This window comes from Oryx dammah, unplaced genomic scaffold, assembly GCF_014754425.2.
Source record: "Oryx dammah isolate SB20612 unplaced genomic scaffold, SCBI_Odam_1.1 HiC_scaffold_12, whole genome shotgun sequence".
Classification (NCBI taxonomy): domain Eukaryota; kingdom Metazoa; phylum Chordata; class Mammalia; order Artiodactyla; family Bovidae; genus Oryx; species Oryx dammah.
The window spans coordinates 69,611,133-69,636,167 of record NW_024070196.1 but is presented as its reverse complement, the minus strand read 5'-3'; the positions used below and the strand labels follow the sequence as shown (position 1 = coordinate 69,636,167).

Sequence of the window (25,035 nt, the reverse complement as noted above, 5' to 3'; positions counted from 1 at the left end):
CCAGCCTAGGTGATCAGAGGGCCCAGAGCAAGCAGAGTGGGGCATCCACTCTGGCGTCAGAGGTGTGACCCTGCTGGTCAGAGAAGTCTGAGAGGTGTCCAGGAGTCCCTGTCCTCCAGCCATTTGCTCATCTCAATTCCACACGCCCGACCACTGCAGAAGCAACTTGGTATTATCCCTGGACATAGTAGGTGCCCAATAAACAATATTCTAATGAACACATGACTGCATATAACCAAGAAGACAGATCCTTGCCTTGAAGGAGGGAGGGCTAGATAAATAGATAGGTGTGCATCTGTGCTCAGTCATGTCCAGCTATTTTTGGACCCCATGGACTATAGCCCCCTAGGCTCCTCCGTCCGAGGGATTTTCCAGGCAAGAATACTGGAGCAGGTTGCCATTTCCTCCTCCAAGGGCTCTTTCTGACCCAGGAATTAAACCCGCATGTCCTGCATTGCAGGTGGATTCTTTACCACAGTGCCACTGGAAAGGCCCTAAATAGTCATTTACAAAGCACCTACTGTAAACAAGATGCCATAACCACGGTGGGACCTTTTCAACGCACTGAAACAAGGTGGCCAGGCCAGGTGCTTCACCCTGCTCTGCGCAGAAGCCTTGCCAAGGGCCGTGGCTGCAGGCCAACTCAGCTGCTCTCCCAGCTCCTGTCTGCAAATTCCAACCACACTCTGTCTCGTCCTCAACCCTGAGCCTTGTCTCCTGGAATCAGACATGTGTCACCAACAGTCCCTGAGCCTCCAGGAGAGCCATGGTCTACCTGTGTTTCCTCTCTATTGCTTTCAGCTCCCAATGCACAGATGTACAGGGAGTAGATGCTCATCACATCTCACTGGATGGGTGATGCTAAAGCTGTCTTATGTAAAATGTCAGAGGTTTAGTCAAGAGACTGAACACGCTGTTTGGTAGATGAGTGCCAGCTGCATGCTCAGCAGACAAGGACTGCCGATGTTTGTAAACCAAAAGAAACTATGGTTCTTTTTCTCGTGCTGCTTCCCTTCCATGGGCAGAGGCAGACGGTTATGAATCATGAGCAATGCAGGGCAGTACCTTGCAAGTATTCATTCACCCAGTGTGAGGGAATGTGATAATTTACGTGCTGAATAGACTGAGACTGCTTAGGAGGGCTTCCTAGAGGGAAAAGTAGTGGCCAAGTGGATCTATTTAATGCCTCTGAGAGCAGTCGGGAACTTTATAGCCAGGAAAGAACCAAGTCATAGACTCTTGTCCCAAAAAGTCTCCTCTGCTTTCCAGGAGGACCAAGATCACACAAATACTTGCCAGCAGGAAAATACATCTTACCTAATAACAGAGCAGATACTTACCCCTGCCTTAATGTAAATGGGGACAAACACCCAGCCCAGCACAACCACCAAAATCAGGGCCTAAAACCAAAAAGGAGGCGGAGTCAAACCAGGAGGAGACTTAGCCACACTGCTCCCTGCAGGGCCTACAGCTGCTCCAGAACAACCACCTGGCATTTTCTCTTTGAGCTCTAGGGACATCTTCCTCAGTGACATCAGTGACTGAAGGAGGCCTGTGACCCCGATGGGCCCGTGGGAACAATAGTTGGGCAACAGTGGACAGGGACCCAGGCAGCTACCCACTGGTATCACAGTCCCTTCGGCCTTCTCCCTGGTTTACAGGAGTAAAATACCATTTAGAAAGCTTTTAAAAATAATAATAATAATATTGGAAATCTGGTGGTAAGTATTTCCAAACCTATAATGTGGCTGAAAGGGTACGAGAGGGCTTGGCTTTTTTAAATTTATTTTTAATTGGAGGATAATTGCTTTACGGAGTTGTGTTGGTTCCTGCTGTACAACAACGTGAATCAGCCGTAATATACATATATCCTCTCCCTCTTGAACCTCCCCACCACATCCCATCACTCGAGGCCATCGCAAAACACCAGGCCGAGCTCCCTATACTTTATAGCAGCTTCCCACTAGCTATCTATTTTACACATGGTAACCTATACATGTCAGTGCTACACTCTCAATTTGCCCCACCCTTTTAAAAGAAGAAAGAAGCACTAACGCCGTCATGTCAGCGGTTTCTCGTGGTGGAAGAGGAGCAGGGCTCTGGGGGCCTGAAACTGAGCCCCTCGCCACTGCACTGCAAGGGGGCCCCGGGAGGTTCTCTAATGCCTAGAACATCTCTGAGTGTAAACTGAGCTGGCCGACTACTGAAGCTGCTTCCGGCACCAGGACACAGTGTCTCTAGAGTTACTCACATTCCATTCAAAGCCCCCAGTGGCAATTCCTGCAGCTGCTCCGGTCCCTGCCAGTCCCACAAAGTGGCCGCTTCCAATGTTACTGGCAAATAGAGAGGCTCCAATCTGGAAACACAAAAAGTTCAGGTGAGGACTCTGTGCTTCACCAGGACACTCAAGGCCAGACCAAAGATAGAAGAGACATGGCAACCAAGAGAAGGATAAGAAAGATCTGAAGCCGGCCAGGAACCTGACTGCTAGAGTCTGCTGGGACCACTGGTTCGGAAGGTGAATGTGGGGACTTGGGGAATGGTGAAGATAAAGAGGGGAGGACTGGAGGAGCTGTGGGATGTATCCCCAGATGAGATCTCTGTGAGACCTTTGTGAGCCCAATGCTCAATAGTTAGGGAGGTCTGGCATGCCCCACAGCCCGTCAGGCCTCCTCTGGAAGTCTCCTCAGAGGCTGGGCGTGCAGGTGCCGGCCTCTGCTATTCATCTCAGTGGTCTCCAGCGCTGCTGACTGGGGACCTTGACCAATTCAGGCTCTCAGAAAATGGGGACAGTTTCGCTGAAAGACGTCATTTAAAAGGAAGCCTCTGGACCTCAGATCACTTGTTACTTGTCAAAGAAGGCACGTAGGGCCAATAATTTCCAAGTGACTCCTAGCTGTTACATTCTGTAATCCTATTAGCTCCCAAGTTATAAGGGATGCTACTAGTGATAATACTCTCTAAGGTGCCCAGCTGCTCAGTCATGTCTGACTCTTTGTGGCCCCATGGACTGTAGCTCACTAGGCTCCTCTGTCCGTGAAATTTTCCAGGCAAAAATACTGGAGTGGGTTGCCATTTCCTCCTCCAGGGGATCTTCCCAACCCAGGGATTGAACTCATATTTCCTGTGTCTCCTGCACTACAGGAGAATTTCTTTACCACTGAGTCACCAGGGAAGCCCAATATCTCTCTAAATATATATACATATATATATATATTTGGCCTTATTGCAAGGCTTGTAGGATCTTAGTTCCCCCACCAGGGATCAAACCTGAGCCCCCAGCAGTGAAAGCATGGAGTTGTCACCACTGGGTGGCCAGGGAATTCCTTCAATATAGTATTTTTATTTTCTACAAAGATCTCAAAGACCCCGTATATATATGTACAAAACACTGCATTTTTCAAAGATATACATATATCTAATAACATAAGCTAGAAGGCAAATTGGAAGGGTGTGTATTAAATACCCAAAAATGGAAGCCTGAGAGAAGAAAGGAGAATAGGACTGTGACCAGGAGATGATGGAGGAAGTATCAGGGGAAACGAGAGAGGGATTTTGCACTGACTGATCATGATACTGTACCATCAACTCAACTGCATCTGAGATCCAAGAGAACTCCAAAAAGTTCTAGAGTTTTTCTACATCCAGGAGGAGAAGGCAGAACAACATTCGAAAAGCACCACACTAGTATTAATATAATTATCTCCAGTCTTGCTGAGCAATGCAGGGAGGTTCTATTTGTCTAAAAATCCCTAAGATGGTTCAAGTCTGAAACAACACACATGTTTCCCAAAAGGCAGATTATTGTTCCAAGGAACTGTCCTAACTCTCCCTCAACATATGATTTATAGCTGATATGCTTAGTGCTATATGCCAAGTCATAGGAGAGGGTCTGGAGGTCTCCAGAATGATGAGGAGATGATGGTGTAAGTGGCTTCATTCATTCATTCCACAAATGTTAATTAGCACCTATTCAGTATGTCAAGCTCTATTCTAGACACTGGGGATTCTTCTATGAAAAGCGCTGACGAGAAAACAAAAAAAAAAAAAGAGAGAGAGAGAGATCAGTGCTGTGAAGAGAATAGAAAAGTGTGATAGAGTGATCCTCTGTGGGGTGTCTAAACTGAGATCAAAATGATAAAAGAAGTCAACCACGCTGAGATCAGAGGGAAAGCATTCCAGCAAAGATCACCCCTCTGGCCAAGTAGGAAGGTCATCATGGTTGGAAAGCAGAAAGGTCAGAGTGGCTGCAGTGTGTGTGTCAAGTGAGATGAGGTTGGAAAGCTGGGAGGGGTACTTCACGTAGGTCTGAGTGGGCCGCAGTAGGAGTGTGGGTTTCGCTCTGTGATGGGAAGCCACTGGAGGGTTTCAAGCAGGGGAGGGACAGGATCTAGCCTGTTTTCAAGGCTTTCTCTCAAGCATGTGGAGAGCGCAGTGCCGGAGGCAAAAGAGAAAACAGAGACATGCAGGAGGCAATTGCTGCTTGCAGGTGAGAAGGGGCAGTGGCCTGGCCTCCGGTGGTGGCAGCTGAGACAAAGGCAAGCACAGACGCTGGAGCACATTTCAGAAACAAAGTTGATGAGCCTTGTTGATGGGTCAGCTGTAGGAGACTGGAGAGAGGGGTCATCAAAGATCATGCCTACAATCAGGACTCCAGTGACTGGGTGGATGTCATTCACTGAGAAGGCAAACTGTGTACTTTAATTATTGCAGCTTAAGAATTTTCATCTTTTGTTCCCCATACTTTAAAGTGTGTTGAACAACATATGCTTACTTGCCTTAGTTAAAAGAATATGACCCAGTAAACTCTGCATAAAGAAGTAAATTACCAGGGACTTCCCTGGTGGTCCAGCAGTTAAGGATCTGCCTTCCAGTGCAGGGAACACAGGTGCTATCCTTGGCCAGGGAACTAAAGCCCTCATGTGCCACTACTACTGAGCCCACATGCAATGAAAAGATCCCAAATGCCACAACAAAGACCCAGCAGCCAAAAATAAAAATAATAAATTAAGTAATCAGGTAATAAAAAAAGAAGTAAATCACCATTGCCTCTGATCATAAATTGAATTCTCATGATATGCAAATTCTATTGTTTCACATTGTGTTTTGTCCTCATTAAACAAACATTAAAATACTTTGTGAAGGTAAAAGGAAAAAGAAAAGGAAAGAGGAGGAGGGGAAGGGGAAGCTAAGAGGAAAGCTGGCTGTTTAAGCACATCCACCTCCTCCTCAAAGCTTGGTGGGAATAACAGTCTACATTTAATCAGAATTCCCTTCTGCATGTAGCCTGCCTGTCATGATCCATCATTTTTTTTTTTTCATTTATCATCTCTTACTCAATAAATGATTAAGCCTAATGTTGTACTATTAAGGGCACAATTATCAGTAATGATTAACTGCGTTAGATTAACCTTAAGTTTAACAAGTCCTCTCCAAGACCCCCCCAAAGGGACAGTGGACTTGAAGCAGCTGTAGGCTTTCCTGAGGCCGCCTGTCACCGTTTGATGGAGTGGCGGCCAGGGGAGCTCTCGGGACGCTGGTCCAGATGCAGCTCACTTCTATCACAGTCATCACTGCTCTCCAGTCACTCACCTTGGCCTCATCTGAACTCCTGCCCGTCGCCGCAGGACCTGCACTGAATCATTTTCACCTGACTCTGCCTTCACAACGGCACTGGCACCCAGCACTTTTCACATAGTCCTTGTACAGGCTGTCATTATCTCCCAGTTTTTCTTTTTAAAAAAAATTTTTAGTTTATTGGCTGTGCCAGGTGTCAACACTCGGGCTCCTTGATCTTCGTTGTGGTGTGCTGAATCTTTAGTTTCGGCATGAGAACTCTTAGTTGTGGCACATGGGATCTAGTTCCCTGAACAGGGGTTGTTGTTCAGTTGCTAAGTCATGTCTGACTCTTAGCAACCCCATGGACTGAAGGATGCCAGGCTTCCTTGTCCTTCATCATCTCCCAGAGTTTGCTCAAACTCAGGTCCATTGAGTCCGTGATGCTATCTAACCATCTCATCCTCTGCCACCCTCTTCTCCTTTTGCCTTCTATCTTTCCCAGCATCAGGGTTTTTTCCAATGAGGTCTTTGCATCAGGTGGCCAAGTATTGGAGCGTCAGCTTCAGTATCAGTCCTTCCAATGACTGTTCAGGGTCAGTTTCCTCTAGGATTGACTGGTTTGGTCTCCCTGCAGGGGACAGGGGTCGCGCCTGCCCTCACACCTTCCGTAGGCTAAGCTTTGTCTTCTCATCTGCCTGCTCCTCAAGGGCCACCTTTGTCGCGCTCTGCTGCCTGCAGCCCCAGCTGTGACCCCAGAAGGGCTTCAGACCTGAATAGACCAGTCCAGACATGACTGGGCTGAATAGCCAGCCTAAGCAGGCTACCCTTCGTGACTTCACATCTGTTTTTGACATCATGTGGCCTCAGGTACTCTTTCAAACCTGCCGCTCAGCACTGGGTTCTTGGCAGTGCTGAGGACAAAGCCAGTGCCTCTGGTTCCCATCACTGTTGGAGACTCTGCCTCTAAATTATCTGGACTATTTAACAAAAACAGATTTCTTCTCATTGCAATTTAGATTCTTGATAATGTGCAATTATCAATACAGTGGCTCTATCACTTAAAAGTCTTTCCTTTAATCCCCCCAGGATTTGGCACAAATTTGATGTCTTTCCATGAGCCTTCTCTAAAGGGACAACTACTGAAACCACAAGGAAAACATCTGGCCAGATTCATTTCTCCATACCAACTACAGTCGGTCCCCTACATACAAACCTTCAAGTTGGGAACTTTCAAAGATGCAAATGTGCATACCAGCCCCTGTACGCCAGCTGTTGTACTACTGTAGTTTTCAACGTATGTGTGTGCTTAGTCACTCAGTCATATCTGACTCTGCAACCCCAAGGACTGTAGCCTGCCAGGCTCCTCTGTCCAGGGATTTCCCAGGCAAGAATACCAGAGAGGGTTGCCATTTCCTTCTCCAAGGGATCTTCCTGACCCAGGAATTGAACCCACGTCTCCTACATTGGCATGCAGATCTTTTACCACTGGGCCACCTGGGAAGCCCTTTCAAGGTTCTATACTGTAATATTAGAAGTGTTTTCTTTATTTTTTGCATTTGTTTTTATGTATGTATTATTTCTGTGAAAAGTATTATAAACTTATTACAATACAGTACTATACAGTTGACTGTGTTAGTTGAGTACCTAGGCTCACTTACAAGCATGCTGCTACGTATGTAGGGGACTTACTGCATTAATGTCAGGAGTTGGAAGCTAGCAGGAACTACATCTATCTCTCAAACCAAAGGAAAACCTCAGTTCATCTAACGATCATTCCTTCAGTGTTCAGCCCTAGGGCTCCCTGAACCAATGCTACTAACAGAGTGCCCTGTGGGCCTGGAGCAATGGCTTCAGCCAGGTGCTCAGGAGAACTATGAAAGTTCAGTCCCCAACCCAGACCCACTAAATCAGAGGAGTAAGAGTGGTTCTTATACACAGTAAAGCTAGAGAAGCCTGCCCTAGACTGTACTGAAAATCGCTATTCCTTCTTAAACTTGTTTTGACCTCTTTTAGGGGGAGCGGAAGTGCAGTGACTAATTACAATCTTGGGATGCTAAGATGTGGAGGACAAAAAATTGGGGGTGAAAGAATCTCCTACTTACCTCTAGAGTTGTCTGGGGGGGGGGGTTAGTATTATTTTTATTTTAACACTTTCAGAGTTTTAAAGGCCTATTACCATGGCACTCAGGCTACAAAGTGGAAGACACTGTCACTTCCCCATATGCCAAGATAACAGCACGTGAACTGGAACAAGCTTTGGCCAATCTCACTGGTGAAACCCTAGAACCAGCAGGCTCAGTTGAATAAAGACTGCCAGAGGATCCTCACACCACAGGAAAGTTATTGAGACAATTCAAATGGAAATCTACACAAGCCACTCAAAGGCTCTTTGGGAAATTCTTCCACAAACACTTTGTCACCTCAAGAGATGGAGTCATAAGAGTTCTCAGAGGGTGATCTCAACCACCAGAGTCAATCAATAGTGCCAACTGGAGGGCTCTTCTTTCCTGCTATGGCATGCAACTGGGAAGAGGACTTACAGGCTCTCAATGGCCTTTGTAAACTAGCCCCGTCCTTCTTCTCCAGTCCCAGTAGCCCCTCACCTCCACCGCTAATGCCTTCCAAGTCCTCCGCACTTCAGTTAAATCACACAGACCCAGCCTCCTAGACATACTCAGGAGGCTTTCCTGCCTCCTGCTTCTGTTTGGACCATTTCCTTCTGCTTGGAATTCCTTCTCCATCAAGTTTTACCTGCAAAAACACTACCCCCATGTTCAAAGAGAAGCCCAGTCCTATCTCTCTGCTGACACCATCCAGAGCCAGGCTCTTCCTCCCCTGACATTGCCCCGTGTGTTGCCTGTTGCACTTTCCCGGTGCCTATCAGGCCCCATTTTGGTAACTGCTTCTGTATAAGTGCTGTTCCCCAAACATCCTCTAGCTCTTGAAGACCATTCGTGCTTCCACTTTGCACAGGACCTTCCTTGCACATGGCAAGCACTCTGTAAAAGCCTGCTGAGTGAGCATGTCGGTGGGTGAGTGACAGCAAATCCTTGGAGCCTCCGCTTGGGGAGACAGCAGGAACCAAGTGACCAAATGCCCCTGTGTTGCACTGATTCCCGCTGGCCGCATGGCATCAGGACTGTTAGTGGGGACATGCCAAGGATGGCTCTCTTCTGAGGAAGAGACAATAAACCTGTCCTGCCAGGCCCACAAAGAGTCCATAAAAACAGTGGGGTTCACTAGAGACTATGAGCTGCTCTGAGATGTCAATAGGGTGACCTGGAAGCTTAGTGTTAGGAAAAACAAGACCTCAAGGAGGGGTCCGTCCTTGTGTGCATCTGGATCACACTTGTGTTTCTGATTCCTCCCTCATCCTTTGGGGAACTGGTCTAATCTAAATTAACATCTTGATTTCCTAGTAAAGAGTCTTTTCACAGGGGAAGTTGAGAAGGTTTAATCTTTGACCCTCACCATCTCTTAGGGATGACATTTCCTGGTTGGGGACAGAAAAGAAGGTGGGGTTCCTACCTTCAGGCTATTTCATTTCTTGAGGCTCTGGTAAATATTTAGACACAGGCCTTCTCAAGAGTCATCATAATCTCTGTTTACTTTACGTCAACTCCACATTCCCCATGGACAAAGGTGGCCTTTCACTTCTTATCTTCATGAACTCTCTCTTTGTCCCAGGAACCAAACAAGTGTGAAATCAGGAAACCACTGCCAAAGCTGTCATCCTCCCAGAGGCTGTAGGTGGGTGAGGTCTTCTGCCGGCACTTATAGGTCAAGGAGGCTGGAGACCAGTCCTCTCACAAACTCAGACAAATTCATCCTTGGGATCATCGACAACTCAGGGCCCCTCACCTGAAGGGGCTGATCTGGATGCATGATCTCTCCCCTATGCTGGCCCTCCTTCAGTTCCCAAGTATCCCAAGCTCCTCCCCACCTCAGGCCTTTGACCATTCTGCTCCTTCTGCTTGGATTGCTCTTTCCCCAATCTTCGCATGGCTGCCTCCTCCTCATCCTTCAAAGCTCAACCTAAAAACGGCCTTCCCTGATCCTCTTGTGTAGGTTAAGACTCAAAACACTGCCTTATTACCACTCACCACTGTTTGCAATTTTAGATACATTTTGTAAGAAGTTGTGTCACACACACACACACACAAATATATACCAGGACCTATCTCCTCAAGAAAATTAGAGATACCAAGGGAACATTTCATGCAAAGATGGGCTCAATAAAGGACAGAAATGGTCTGGACCTAACAGAAGAAGATATTAAGGAAAGGTGGCAAGAATACACGGAAGAACTGTACAAAAAAGATCTTCACGACCCAGATAATCATGATGATGTGATCACTAATCTAGAGCCAGACATCTTGGAATGTGAAGTCAAGTGGGCCTTAGAAAGCATCACTACGAACAAAGCTAATGGAGGTGATGGAATTCCAGTGGAGCTGTTCAAATCCTGAAAGATGATGCTGTGAAAGTGCTGCACTCAATATGCCAGCAAATTTGGAAAACTCAGCAGTGGCCACAGGACTGGAAAAGTTCAGTTTTCATTCCAGTCCCAAAGAAAGGCAATGCCAAAGAATGCTCAAACTACTGCACAATTGCACTCATCTCACATGCTAGTAAAGTAATGCTCAAAATTCTCCAAGCCAGGCTTCAGCAATACGTGAACCGTGAACTGCCTGATGTTCAAGCTGGTTTTACAAAAGGCAGAGGAACCAGAGATCAAATTGCCAACCTCTGCTGGATCATGGAAAAAGCAAGAGAGTTCCAGAAAAACATCTACTTCTGCTTGATTGACTATGCCAAAGCCTTTGATTGTGTGGATCACAATAAACTGTGGACAATTCTGAAAGAGATGGGAATACCAGACCACCTAACCTGCCTCTTGAGAAATCTGTATTCAGGTCAGGAAGCAACGGTTAGAACTGGACATGGAACAACAGACTGGTTCCAAATAGGAAAAGGAGTACGTCAAGGCTGTATATTGTCACCCTGCTTATTTAACTTCTATGCAGAGTACATCATGAGAAACGCTGGACTAGAAGAAACACAAGCTGGAATCAAGATTGCCGGGAGAAATATCAATAACCTCAGATATGCAGATGACACCACCCTTATGGCAGGAAGTGAAGAGGAGCTAAAAAGCCTCTTGATGAAAATGAAAGAGGAGAGTGAAAAAGTTGGGTTAAAGCTCAACATTCAGAAAACGAAGATCCTGGCATCTGGTCCCATCACTTCATGGGAAATAGATGGGGAAACAGTGGAAACAGTGTCAGACTTTATTTTGGGGGGCTCCAAAATCACTGCAGATGGTGACTGCAGCCATGAAATTAAAAGACGCTTACTCCTTGGAAGAAAAGTTATGACCAACCTAGATAGCATATTGAAAAGCAGAGACATTACTTTGCCGACTAAAGTCCGTCTAGTCAAGGCTATGGTTTTTCCTGTGGTCATGTATGGATGTGAGAGTTGGACTGTGAAGAAGGCTGAGCATCGAAGAATTGATGCTTTTGACCTGTGGTGTTGGAGAAGACTCTTGAGAGTCCCTTGGACTGCAAGGAGATCCAACCAGTCCATTCTGAAGGAGATCAACCCTGGGATTTCTTTGGAAGGAATGATGCTAAAGCTGAAGCTCCAGTACTTTGGCCACCTCATGCGAAGAGTTGACTCACTGGAAAAGACTCTGATGCTGGGAGAGATTGGGGGCAGGAGGAGAAGGGGACGACAGAGGATGAGATGGCTGGATGGCATCACGGACTCGATGGACGTGAGTCTGAGTGAACTCCGGGAGATGGTGATGGACAGGGAGGCCTGGTGCGCTGCAATTCATGGGGTCACAAAGAGTCGGACACGACTGAGCGACTGAACTGAACTGAACACAGATGTGACACATAGAAGCTAATCAGCATGCAAATGTGGGATGAAATCACAGCAATGCAAATATAAGTAAATGGTTGAATTCATACTTTAACAAGGAGGATTTGGAGATGAGACACAGGGATAAGGAAGATGATAAGGGATAATGATGATGACGATAAGAATGGCCAACCTGGGTCGCACTAGCTGTATACTATTCTAAGAGATTTACATGTATTAACTAACTCAATCCTCAAAACAACTCTATGACGTAGGCGCTATGATCTCTATTTTGAAGATGAGAAAACTGGGGCAGGAGAGTGTAAGTAACTCACCCTAGGCCATGGCGATAGGAATGGATGGAGCTGGGGTTCAAACCAAGGCAGCCTGGTTCTTAATCCCAACTCCAAATCACCCATCTAACATAAAGCTTACCCAAAAAGAAACAACCTCAAAATGAGCCATGTCACTGGTAGACAGGGAAAGCCCAGATACATTTCTAACTTGAGTGATCCAAAGACTTCATCTTGGCTGATAGTTTCAGCACTCTTCTGACTTCCACCAACTAGCAACATTGATTATAGGTTACTTTTCCCTTTCTCTGTCGGTGAAAGTACTAACGTGTTAGAGAATGCTGGGAAGGCAGCCAGAGGCAGAGGAGAAGCCAAGAGCTTGGGTACAAACTAGAGGACAGGAACTTGGCTACCCTCCAGGCAGCTGAGGCCTTGGGACACAAAGAATACATGGGGGAGTGACCACCTGCATGGGAATCAAAGAAACTCCTCTGAGGAGACCAACAAGCCTTGAAGAATGGGAGGGAAATGGGTCCAGAAAAGAGAGAGGGAGAAGGATGAGGGGGAGAGCAAGAGAGAGGAGGAGGAGGCAAGCAGAGGGGAGGAAGAGGAGGAGAAGGAAGAGAAGAAAGAGGAGGAGGAAGAGAGAGAACAGGTTCTTCAAGAACTAAGCAGACACTGACACGGCAGGCAAAAAACTCTTACCAGGAAGGCAACACAGATATGCAGAAACTGACAAGTTTTGCAAAATCTTGACTCGAACTGAGAGAAACTACATGTCTGAAATAACAAGGAAGCATGGTCACAGATTTTACCATGGTGTCCTGTATAGGCTAAAATCGGACACTCTGATTAGGGCCAGTCTTGGTTTTCCAGTTTTACCACTAAAACTGAGCCTAAAAAATATACCTAAAGGAAAAAATGAGGTGTACATAGTTACAGAAATGTGGAGCACTGCTAGAGGCAGGTTTTTACTGGGACCTCCTGAGTTCTTAACACTGCCTACACTGTGCAATCACTGCGCCAGCATAGAATGTAGGCTGAGGGCTCAGGTGACATCAACAAACAGATCTGGCCTGAGGGTCTGGAGACACAGCTCTCCTCCCTCTCACTCTTTCAATTCAGTACCTACTGGATGCAAGGCCTTAGACTAGGTGTTGGAAGAGATTAAAAAAAAAAATGATTAAGGAAAATACAGTTTCAGCTCTGAGATAAATGAAAGCACACACAGCCTCATGCAACCAGCAGGAAGAGAGGGCTTCCTGGAGACTTGGCAGTCACCTCCACCCAGGCTCATGAAGGTCAAGTACCTGCTCCCATCTCACATTTTCCCGACCTTGCTCCCTGGGTGAGCTCCCTGCTTCTCCTGTGTCCTTTCACTTCCCTCCTGCTTTCCCTCTCACTCATGAGTTCCCACTTAGGTCTCAGGCTTACCAAACTCTTCCCAGTGGCCACTCCTAAGTGGCTGACCTTTGATCTGACCCCTAGGTTTTAGACTTAGCGACAAAATCAGATACATTTCACTCAAAAGAGTTTAAGAAGTATGAGGAGCTGTCCTCTTTTCTCAGAAAACTCCCATCAGGGTCTCTGGTCAAACATAAATGAAAGAATGTCTTGGTTTTCAGATAAACCTGTAGACCATGCCTATAGATCTCATAAATTTCCATCTCAAAGAATAAGGAGAAAGAGACCTGAGCAACCAGAAGAACAGGGAGAACCCTAGCTCTGTTCTTATCTTGTGGGAACGTGGGTAACTCATGGGGTTAATCGGCATTCTTGCTGGATGGCTGAAGATTCGATCAGATAAATAACTGAAGAAAGAACAAGAGCTAAACCTGAGAGTTTATCATACGCCAGATTCTATTCTGAGACTGAATGTGCATCTTCACAACAACCTCAAGTAAGTGCTGTTTCTGTGTTATAAGAAAACAAATGTAAGTCACCAAGGTATTCAATAACTCAAACAGGGTCACACAGCTAGTGAGGGGCAGAGGCTGAATTTGAACCCAAGCAGCCTGACTTCAGAGCCCAGGCCTGAATAAGAGGTCAACAATCTAGAGCCTATGGGCCAAATCTGGCCCTCTGCCTGTTTTGTAAATAAAGCTTTATTGGAACACAGCCATGCTCCTCCATCTTACTATCCATGGCTGCTTTCATGCTGCAACAGCAAGGTTAAGTAGTCATGGCAGAGATTGTATAGCCTCCAGAAATATTTACTCTCTGGGCCTCTGCATAGAAAGTTTGTCAACCTGTGGCCTAAACCACTGTGATATGCTCCTCTCTGATGATTCTCAAATAGTAAAGGAAGGAAAGAAACTATGGCTATTGAGAGACACACAGCCATCCTATCTCCACTGGTGATGGACTGGCTAGGATGCTGGTTCCTTCCTCTGTGGTGTGGAATCTCAGCATTTCAGCCCTGGTCAAGTCTTTGAGATCTTGATCTTACTATCTCCCACACAGAGGAGACTCTCTGAGACTCAGAGAAGCTAATGATTGGCCTGATAATAAATCTAGGACAAGGCAAATCCTCCAGCTCCTTGTGAGATCCCCACTCCCTTTGGATACTAACTTCTGAAGTGTTTCAAAATGCCTTGAGGCTTGTTAAAGGATTGGCTCAGCCCTGTTGTACCTGCTGCTCCGTGAAGCTGGCTCTTCCAGTGGTTCTGGCTGGTAACCAAACTCTCCTCCAAAACAAAAGTTCTCTGTGGAGCTGTGTACATGGTGCTCTACCTCTCTGAGTAATTTCTGCTGCCACTAGCCAAGGCATGGGGAATTTCCCCTTCAAAGCTCACCTTCCTGGTTTCACATCTCCTACGCCCTCAAAAAATCATTACGACACAGCACCCAGGCAATTGTTCATCAACACACCAAGTCATGGTGCTATAGAAAAGGGGACTCCTGGCCCACAGTTACGTAAGGTTTCATTTTACTCACGAGGTTTCCGTGTTTCTCAGTGGGCTTGGCTTGCCTCAAGTGACTCACACTTCTGAGTCAAAGACCCCTGCCTGGCTATCTTTGTGAGCTAATTCCTCCTATAACGCAGCCCTGGAGTCCTTGCTCTTCCTCCAGATGGTCCCTCACTTCTATCCCCAGGTCAAGCACAAACTCTCTCTCTCTCAGCCTCATTAACTTTTTAGGAATGGAATCTTTTTCCAGAGTGCCTGGACCTCCACCTGTTACAAATCACAACTGTACCATTCAAAGTCACCAAAACCCCCAGGTATACCCAAAAAAAACTGGTCTCTCCTCTGTCCAATCTTCTTTCAGACTTTATGAGCTCTGATTTCCGCTTGCTTTTCTCGTGGAGGACTATCCAAGCCCTTGGGGTTTCAGGTATATCAGTCCAAGGTCAGTGCAAGTCCTCTCCTCCTAACCCCCTGGGACTATCATTCTGAAGCTTCTCTGCTTGCTCACCCTTGTTGCTGTTGTTTAGACACTAAGTCGTGTCCAACTTTTTTGCAACATCATGAACTGTAGCCTGCCAGGCTCCTCTGTCCATGGGATTTCCTAGGCAAGAATACTGGAGTGGGCTGCCGTTCCCTTCTCCAGGGGATCTTCCCAGCCCAAAGATTGAACCCAGGTCTCATGAACTACAAGTGGATCCTTTACCATCTGAACCACCAAAAAGCTCGAAACATAGGTTGGGGGGTTGCTCACCTTACTACAGCACAAAGCAACAGAGCTAAGGGCAGATGAAGGGGACATAGGAGCCACTGGAGACTGAGAGAGACGTCAGCTCTGAGAGCCTGTGGTCCCTGCGATGTCCTCCTTGAGCCAGTACACTCGAGAACTGATATTCTGACAATAAATTTACAGACCGATGACAGGTTTAAACTGACTTTGTATTTTTGTCCAAAGGGAAATTTAGAAGTATAAAAGTATAGTTTTGATGCAGTTTAGACTATTTTTCAAGTTTGAAAAGTACTTTGATTTGCATTTTCTTGCATGCTGTGTTGTCCTTTCAAATGTGTACTGCAATAGTTTTAAAATCATTTTAAATTTTAGAATGGAAATCATTATCATTTTCTTCTAAATTAGAGGTTTTTAAATTTCATAAGTTAACAGAACATTGACCTCAAACAAAATCTTAGTAGAGTCCCCTCATATAAAGTATGAAAAAACCGGGTTGTCAGGAAGGAGAGCAAAAGCAGCCCCTGAAGCATCTCTGCAGCTTCCAAAGGTGTTAGTCGCTCAGTCGTGTCCGACTCTTTGTAGGTGGATTCTTTACCACCTGAGCCACCAGGGAAGCCCACGGGTTGTAGTGAACATGCTTTTAAGGACGATATCTTAGAATATAACCACACTTTGAAAGTGAAAAGTGAGTGTTTGTTGCTCAGTCACGTCCAACTCTTTGGAACCCCATGGGCTATAGCCCGCAAGGCTCCTCTGTCCACGGAATTCTCCAGGCAAGAATACTGGAGAGGGTAGCCATTCCCTTCTCCAGGGGATGTTCTTGACCCAGGGATCGAATCCGGGTCTCCTACATTGCAGGTGGATTCTTCACCATCTGAGCCATCAGGGAAGCCTATAACCACACTTTAGTGAATCTAAAACACCAACTATTGTAAGACACACCACGTAGCACAAAGCTTGCCACTTAAAGTGTGACATGCCACTGACTGCCAGAGTCAGTCTCAGAGCTGTAAGAATGTGGTCAGTGTGTAGCTGGAATCGATGACTTACAGTAGGTATAAATAAATTGCATATAAATCGTGTTCATTTACTCACACAGTCAATGTGAAAGTTAAATTTAAGTGATGTGGCAGCAATGGCTTTATGCAAATGCCAGCTTCCAGGTACTGGGCATCTGACAAGTGCCAACTGAGGGGTTCTGTCCTGAGTCTCCTAACCTTCCTTCTACATGTTAACATTTGCATTTACTGAGCCCCTGCCAAACACCTAACCTGCCTCTTGAGAAATCTGTATTCAGGTCAGGAAGCAACGGTTAGAACTGGACATGGAACAACAGACTGGTTCCAAATAGGAAAAGGAGTACGTCAAGGCTGTATATTGTCACCCTGCTTATTTAACTTCTATGCAGAGTACATCATGAGAAACGCTGGACTGGAAGAAGCACAAGCTGGAATCAAGATTGCCGGGAGAAATATCAATAACCTCAGATATGCAGATGACACCACCCTTATGGCAGAAAGTGAAGAGGAATTAAAAAGCCTCTTGATGAAAGTAAAAGAGGAGAGAGAAAAAGTTGACTTAAAGCTCAACATTCAGAAAATGAAGATCACGGCATCCGGTCCCATCACTTCATGGGAAATAGATGGGGAAACAGTGGAAACAGTGTCAGACTTTATTTTGGGGGGCTCCAAAATCACTGCAGATGGTGACTGCAGCCATGAAATTAAAAGACGCTTACTCCTTGGAAGAAAAGTTATGACCAACCTAGATAGCACATTCAAAAGCAGAGACATTACTTTGCCGACTAAGGTCCGTCTAGTCAAGGCTATGGTTTTTCCTGTGGTCATGTATGGATGTGAGAGTTGGACTGTGAAGAAGGCTGAGTGCCGAAGAATTGATGCTTTTGAACTGTGCTGTTGGAGAAGACTCTTGAGAGTCCCTTGGACTGCAAGGAGATCCAACCAGTCCATTCTGAAGGAGATCAACCCTGGGATTTCTTTGGAAGGAATGATGCTAAAGCTGAAGCTCCAGTACTTTGGCCACCTCATGCGAAGAGTTGACTCACTGGAAAAGACTCTGATGCTGGGAGGGATTGGGGGCAGGAGGAGAAGGGGATGACAGAGGATGAGATGGCTGGATGGCATCACGGACTCGATGGACGTGAGTCTGAGTGAACTCCGGGAGCTGGTGATGGACAGGGAGGCCTGGTGTGCCGCGATTCATGGGGTCGCAAAGAGTCGGACACGACTGAGCGACTGAACTGAACTGAACTGCCAAGCACAGTGCTGAGTGCTGTACATGCATAATCTCATTTAATCCTGACAAGAGTCCTCCACAGTAGGTATTGTTCTCCTACTCTATAGGAGAAACTGAAGCTCAGGGAAGTTCAGTGACTTGCCCAAAGTCATACAACTAATACATGAAGCAGGTCAGATGGGCTGACTTCAAAGCCCATGTTCATTCTACTCCAGAATTTTTTGGAATTAGAGCATTTTCAGAATTGAGAGGGACTTAGAGGTCACTGCATCCCTAGTCAAAAATCCCCTTGGGGTTTCCCTGGTGGCTCAGTGGTAAAGAATCTATCTACCACTGTAGGAGACACGGGTTCAATCCCTCACACGGAGGATTCCACGTGCGTTGGAGCAACTAAGCCCATGTGCGACAACTACTGAGCCTGTGCTCTAGAGCCCGGGAACAAGAACTATTGAGCCCACATGCCCTACAGCCCATGCTCTGCAATGAGAGAAGCGGCCGCAACAAGAAGCCTGCGAATGCAACCAGAGAGTAGCCCCTGCTCGCCCCAACTAGAGAAAGCCTGTGCACAGCAGCAAAAACCAGCACCACCAAAAATAAATAATTTTTTTAATAGAGCTATCCAGACAGGTTAGATTTTTAATTTGTTGCCCATGGTTAATTTCCACAAAGAACCTTCTCCTAGAGCTCTGGGCTTCTTGCTGTTCTCTATGTTTAAGACTTTGAAGGAAACAAAAGGATTCCCCTATTTTAGCACTGGGAAGTGTAGAGTCTTAACCACTGGACCACCAGGGAAGCCCCTGAGAAGATTTTAAAGAAAAAATGCAGATTCTTGGAGCCTTCTTTCAAGGTGTTTTAATCTAGTGGAACCCTGGAATGAGGCCCTGGAATCTGTATTTTTTAAAAGTACACCAGGTGACCTGGATACATGGGTAGTTTATAAACCTTTCATATAATCTCATGAAACCTTAGATACCATTGTTAGAAGAAGAGTAAAATTTCAGCCTCATCAAGGAAGCAGGGACTTCTCCACAAAAGAGGAATGATGTCACATTGGTCGGAATAATCCAACACTGACACAGGAGTTAGGAAGACAACACCCACAGGAAACCCACATAAACCTCTGAACCTGACTTGTTTGGTCAGGGTGGGGTGGAGCCAATTCCTCTTATCAACCAACACTCAACCCAGATCCAAACCCAAGTGTCATCAGGAAGGAAGACATCATCACTGGTTAAGATGTGATGTGTTCCCAGGCCTAACCTAAAATGTCTGTCTCCTAGGGTGGTTCTGCCCCATGCCTCTGCCTTCTCATCAGCTTCTCCAAGACCCAGAGAGTGGAAGCTAAGGCCTTATCCCTAATGAATCAGCCCTAGGAAGTTTACATGAAGAGATATGAGTTTCCTGTTAAGGTGGGGGGAAGGAAGAAAAAAGAGGTCTGGATACAAACCGAGCGTATATGAACACATGGCAGGCTTACTCTTCGGGGTGCTGAAGCATTCAGTGGGGTGGGGTGCCAGTTTCCAAACAACTAAAGTAAACTTGAAAGTCCTACTCAGTTTTCTAATTCAGCAAATCTCAAGTCCACTGAGATTTCATGCCAGCCTCTGCTCTGAAGTCTGTAGAGCAACAGTGCCCGATAGAACTCTCTAAAATGATGGAAATGTTCTAGATCCACAGCATCCAATATGGTGGCCACCATCCACATGTACCTATTAAGCACTTGAAGCATGGCTAGTGTGGCTGAGGAAATAAATTTTCGATCTTATTTTAATTTCAATTTAAAAAGCCAATGTGGTTAGTGGCTACCATATTGGACACTGCAGTTCAATCTTGTCTTGAACTTGGTGGTCACAACTTTTAGAAAAGCATCAAAGGCCAAAGCATGAGAAGATAAAATGTGTCATGAGAGACCACCACAAGGGGCCCCCACAGAAGTCAGCAGCTGCCCAGTGATCTTGGCCACCTTAAAGATAAGGAGAAATGACTTCAGGGATAAAGCTAGCAACTGTGAAGATACCAATTTACTTACTTGCTTGTTTTACATTTTGATGGTGCAGTGCAGTGTATGGGCTCTTGACTCCCCAACCAGAGATCGAACCTGTACCCTCTGTTGTAGAAGCATGGAGTCTTGACCACTAGACTGTCAGGCAAGTCCCAAGATGCTAATTATTAACTCCCATCTCCGAATAACTGATCAGAGGGCAGCTGCAGGAAGGTCACGGCTTCCTCCTACCTTCTGTGCCGTGTGTTATGACGGTGACAGTCTCTACTTTCTCACTTCTCTTCCTCCATAGCTGTCACTCTCTTCTCATTGTATGTATGCTTCATTAACCCCCCTTTCACCAGCCAGTCCTGCTTCTATCTTAGGCCCAAGGAATTGCACAATTTGGTCAATCTGGTCAACAGTAGTTTCGAAGAGAACTCTGGATAGAACCGGTCATTGGGCTGACCTGATAACCCAGCAAAGCCCTGGGGTGACAGGATGGAAGGGCCCTCCCACTTTCTCTTCCACCTATGCACCTATGCAATCCCAATGCTATGATTGGGATTCTTCTGCCCATGTGCAAATGTCAGGGAAAACACCGCACATACATACAAAATACAAAATCCACCAAGAGATGAGGAGAACTGTGACTGGGGACAGTAGGGGCTCCTCCTCCAGCTACTCTTCAAGTATTTGTTGAGAGCCTCCTGGGTATCAGGCCCAGTGTTAGGCTCCTGATGTAGACAGAGAAATTCTCTCCTCTGTAGAACTTGAAGCAAAAAGAACTACTATTTACTGAGTTTCTACCCCATAAGAGGGTCTCCACTTCTATAATCCTCCTAGAAGGTAAATATCATCACTACCATCTTATAGAAACTGACGTGGAAGCTCAGACGTGCCCAAGATCACCTTAGGGCTAGGTGCTCTTTTTGCTCTTCCACACTGTCCTCCTTGTGAAGTCTTTCCTCTATTTATCCCTTGAAAAAAATGTCAAGCATTATTTCTTTAAAGCTTGTTCCCTTACCACTGCAGATTAAAGTGAATGGGTGACCTGGTGAGAAGGTGATCCACTTTTCAGGATCAAAGGCAAGAAGAAAGAATCACCACCTCCCAGAGCGAACAAGAAAGTGGGGAATATCATAGTTCAGGGAAATATGGATTTCAGAGAAAACTTACCGGCCACCACACCATACTTCGACCTGCCAGGAAGAAGCCTCCAACAGTCCCACGGTTAGTGGAAAACATGGCCTAGGGAGGAATCGTCAAAAACTTAATAGAAAACCAGAACAGAGCACCCTTGCCAGCCAAGAGGACACCCCCCGTCTCCCCATTTACTTGCACTTTCTTCAACCTACTTTACTTTCTGAAACAATTCCACACTCTAGGACATCAGGTCTTAGCTCAGTACCAGGAAGAATTTCCTTGCCACCAGAGTCATCCAGGAATGGAAATAGCACCCCTGGGGGAAGTTTCTGCTGGAAGTTTTGGAGTCAAGCGCTGACAATTTGGAGGCTTTCCAGGTGGCTCAGTGGTAAAGAATTCATCTGCCACTGCAGGAGATGCAGGCTTGACCCCTGGGTCGGGAAGATCCCCTGGAGGAGGAAATGGCAACCCACTCCAGTATTCTTGCCTGGAAAATCCCACGGACAGAGAAGCCTGGCGGGCTAGAGGCCATGGGGTCGCAAAGAGTTGGACGCAACTGAGTACACACACGCTGACAATTTGTCAAGGTGATTTTGTCCAGTGGTTTAAACAAGAGATTTGCGAATAGGATGAAGAGGGTTGAACATGATCAAGTTAGGCCCCCGCTTTCTGAGAATATGTGAGGGACACAGTAGCAGCAGTGGAAGCAGTGGTAAGGACCATGGAGAGGGTGTCCCCAGAAAGGACAGAGTCTTAGGGAGGGGGAAGGGTGACATACTGCAAAGAGCACTGCCTTTGGCATCGAAAGTTCTGGGCTCTGGTCCCAGCCCTGGGGCTGATTCCTCTGAGTGGCTTCTAGTCACCCTCTCTGCTCCTCGTCTGTTAAATAGTAAGGTTGGGCTCCCCTACTACGACTCAGGCATCCAATGATGCTATTAATGCAAATGCTGCATAAAGCAGGGGTCGGTACGTGTTTTTTCCATTAAGAAAAAGGACATGTGACGTGAGTTAGTGCTCAGCTGTGTCCAGCTCTTTGCGACCCCATGGACTGTAGCCCACCAGGCTCCTCTGTCCATGGGATTTTCCAACCCAGGGATCAAACCCTCATCCCCTGCATCTCCTGCATCAGCAGGCAGATTCTTTACCACTGAGCTACCTTGGACACTCTAAGAAAAAGGGCCAGGTAGTGAATAGTTTAGGCCTTGTGGGATATATACGATCTCCACTACATATTCTTTTTGTTTGGTTTGGTTTTCTACAACCCCTGAAAAGCATTTTTTTTTTTAAATCTTAACTTGTAAGCCATACACAGATAGACTGTGGGCCAGATTTGGTCCATGGGCTATAGTTTAGCAATGCAAACACAAAGGGTTTCAGGATATCTTAAGTCTTCCAGAAGGAAGAGTCAGCTGAAAAGGATACAAAATTCCCCATAGAAAGTGGTGAAAGACACATGGAACTATACCCTAAAGAAATAAGGAATGAGACAGCATTTTCCAATGATTAAAAGGATTTTTTAAAAAAGAAAAAATATTGGAAGTGACCGGGATGGACAAAGGGATGTTGGCCTGGGTGCCTTTTCTAAGTTGGGGAAGCACAGTGGGCCTGGATTGCTGTTTCTGCAGCTTGGAGATCACACAGGAGTCAGGATATCCATCCCTGAGCCAAACCACTCTTGACACTCCATTGGAAAAAAGAAACTTAAATTAGAAGAAAGCCAGCATGTTAAATGATCAGGGGGTCAGAGGCACTGACTAATAGTGAAAGACTAACTGTAGACAAACACTAACAGGCTCATTAGGCAGCATTTAACAAGACAAGTAATAAGAATTCACAGACATCTGAGAAGCGTAAACACCATAACCATCGGGACTGGCAGGGCTAAAATGAGATTGGTTAGGGGAGTTGAGCTCATCGACAATTGTCAGGGAGACAGGAGGTACAGCTAGCAAACGATGGATCTCCAGCTCACTTGCAGCACTTACTGACACAAGCTGGGGTGAGGATGAAGGCAGGCAGGGTGGACGAGCACACGGTGCCATGGAAAACTGAGTCAGTGACCCGAGCTCCGCGAATCATAATCACACTGAGCTTCGATTTCTCATTCCGTAAAATGAGGATTAGCATTCCTGCCCTCCTTGTGGTAGGCTTGAGATGTCCTACCCATCTGACCACTTTTGCCCATTTTACTTAAAAGAACAAAAATCATTCAGGGTCCGACTCATACCCTGGAGAGCAAATGATAGTATTGTGTTAGCCAAAAAGTTTGTTTGGGTTTTTCTGTAAGATGTTAGACAAACACAAATGAACTTCTTGGTCAACCCAATTATATTTTTAAAAGATTCCCAGAATCCATAATGAACTTTCAGATGCATCTCCCAAACCCTCACAGCCATTTATGAGGAGTCATAAGAACAGGTAAGATTGTACCCATTACACAGCTGAATAAACTGAGACTGGGCAGAGTTACCAACATTGAAAGAACACTGGAAGGTGTAGAAGCCAGTGCTAAACCTAAGAACCTTGGCCCCTGGCTGGACTTTCCACAGAGTCTAGGAAGCTGAGGCTACTGGGCAAGAATCAGTCACATAGACCCCTTGTGACACTTAAGGCCTTCAGTCACATCTGGTTTCTTTTTAAATTACACTTTTCTTTTTAAAAATCAATACTTCCCTTTTTCTGTTAAAAAGAAAAAAAAAAACAACAACACTCTATGACCATGAAGGGGTTAATGTCCACTCTCTTCTCCTCTAAGTCAAAAGACTTCAATCAGCTGCTAGCACCTTGGCTTCCTGGCCTGTCGCCCCCCATGAAGGCCTTTGAGAGTGACTGGAAGATGTTCGCACTTAAAACACCTGTCTTCCAGTTGCTAGGTGTGCCAGAGTCTGTCCCAAGTGAAATTTCCAGGTTCAGGACTGCTAAGAACAAGTTTCTCTGGTTTGGTGTGTCCCCAGAGTCCCGAGAGGGAGCCCAGTCGCTTCCCTCTCCCCAGCCCAGCCCAGGCCATGCTCCGGCCTTCCTCCTCCTCCTCCTCGTCTCCCTGGGCCCAGCTTTCCCAGCTCGCTCTCACCCCAGCCCCTGCACGGGGCACAGGGCCTCTCCCAGGAGGGGCCGCCCCAGAGCATCTGCAGCTGGCAGGTGCAGTGTCCTTCCCGACCCACCTGTTTCTCTTCCATCTGACTAAAGGCAGGAGGTAGTCAGCTCCCTGGGGCTCACTGCTCAGCCCTGGGACCCTCCCTGCAGCTTCAAGCGGGTCCTCTGCTGCCTCTCAAGCCCCCAGCCTCTCCAATCTCTCACTCTCCTTCTCTGCCCACTGGCCTGGGATGCAGGAGCCTCCCTGGACACTGACCAGCATCCCTTCACTTCTGCTCACCCTTGCTTGCCCCTCACCTCACATGGTGCCCCCTGAACTCCTCTCAGACGTTTCCAAGTCACTTCCACCTGGCTCCACACACCCTCAGCCCACCCTCCCCTCCTCGGGCTTCACCAAGACCGTGGCTTCTCCATAGGCCCCCTTCTCCCTCCCTCCCCTTGGCCCTTGCACCTCAAACCCTGTGTTTCAGAACCCCCCACCTACCCACAGCCCGACAGCCATCACCACCACGAAGTAGATGACGATGACAGAGATGTCAGCCGCATTGCGGATGCGCTCGTAGGCCTTGAGGGGCTCGGCGGTGCCCGTGGCCGGGGGGCTCCAGGTGCTACTGTCCATAGTGGCAGCTGCAACGCGTCCCTCCTGCCCGGGCTGTTGGTTCCTTATACGGCCTCCAGGTTAATCATCAGCCCAGGGGAGGGGACCCGTGGAGTCTGGCAGCAGGACTGTCGTGCAGGGGCCCCAGCGCTGGTCAGGGAGCAACTCTGAGTGCAGAATGAGGAGGAGCTGGCAGAGCTGTTGGCAGGAGGTGGGCGGGTAGGTAAAGGCTCTCCAGAGAGCGGGGTGGGGCCAGCCAGGGGGTGGTGCCCGCGGAGCACAAAACCCCACTGTGCTCCCATCGCTGGGCACCCAGCAGCCTCGCCTGGCCTGCTGTGGGGCCACACCCAGGCCAGGGCTCCAGCACTTCTATTGAGGAGCCAGGCTGCCTGGGGCTGGGGACCTAGAAGCTGCAGATCACCTGCCCGTGGACCAGTCTCATGTTCCCTGCAGACCTGGCTTCTCCATGTGTGAAAGGCATGCAGGACCGTCCCAGGAATCAGCCAAGTTCTTGGTCTCCATGGAGAACATTCTGGGGAAAATCAGAAGTTGCTGGATGTTGCTGAAGAAAAGTCAGCATGGTGACAGTATCTTAGCCAGAGGGA

General features: G+C 46.9%; 1 protein-coding gene across 1 annotated transcript in view; it reads right to left on the bottom strand.

The window, feature by feature from the left end:
- Positions 1 to 24,622, bottom strand: part of SLC5A1 (solute carrier family 5 member 1) — a 54,920-nt gene extending 30,298 nt beyond the window's left edge. Inside the window, exons 1-4 of the mRNA XM_040251156.1 lie at positions 24,317 to 24,622; positions 20,773 to 20,844; positions 2,252 to 2,356; positions 1,341 to 1,400 (exon numbers count right to left, since the gene is read on the bottom strand). Coding sequence (XP_040107090.1) covers positions 1,341 to 1,400; positions 2,252 to 2,356; positions 20,773 to 20,844; positions 24,317 to 24,451 — 372 coding nt within the window. The 5' untranslated portion in view covers positions 24,452 to 24,622. The remainder of the gene's footprint in view (positions 1 to 1,340; positions 1,401 to 2,251; positions 2,357 to 20,772; positions 20,845 to 24,316) is intronic.
- Positions 24,623 to 25,035: the final 413 nt, after the last annotated feature.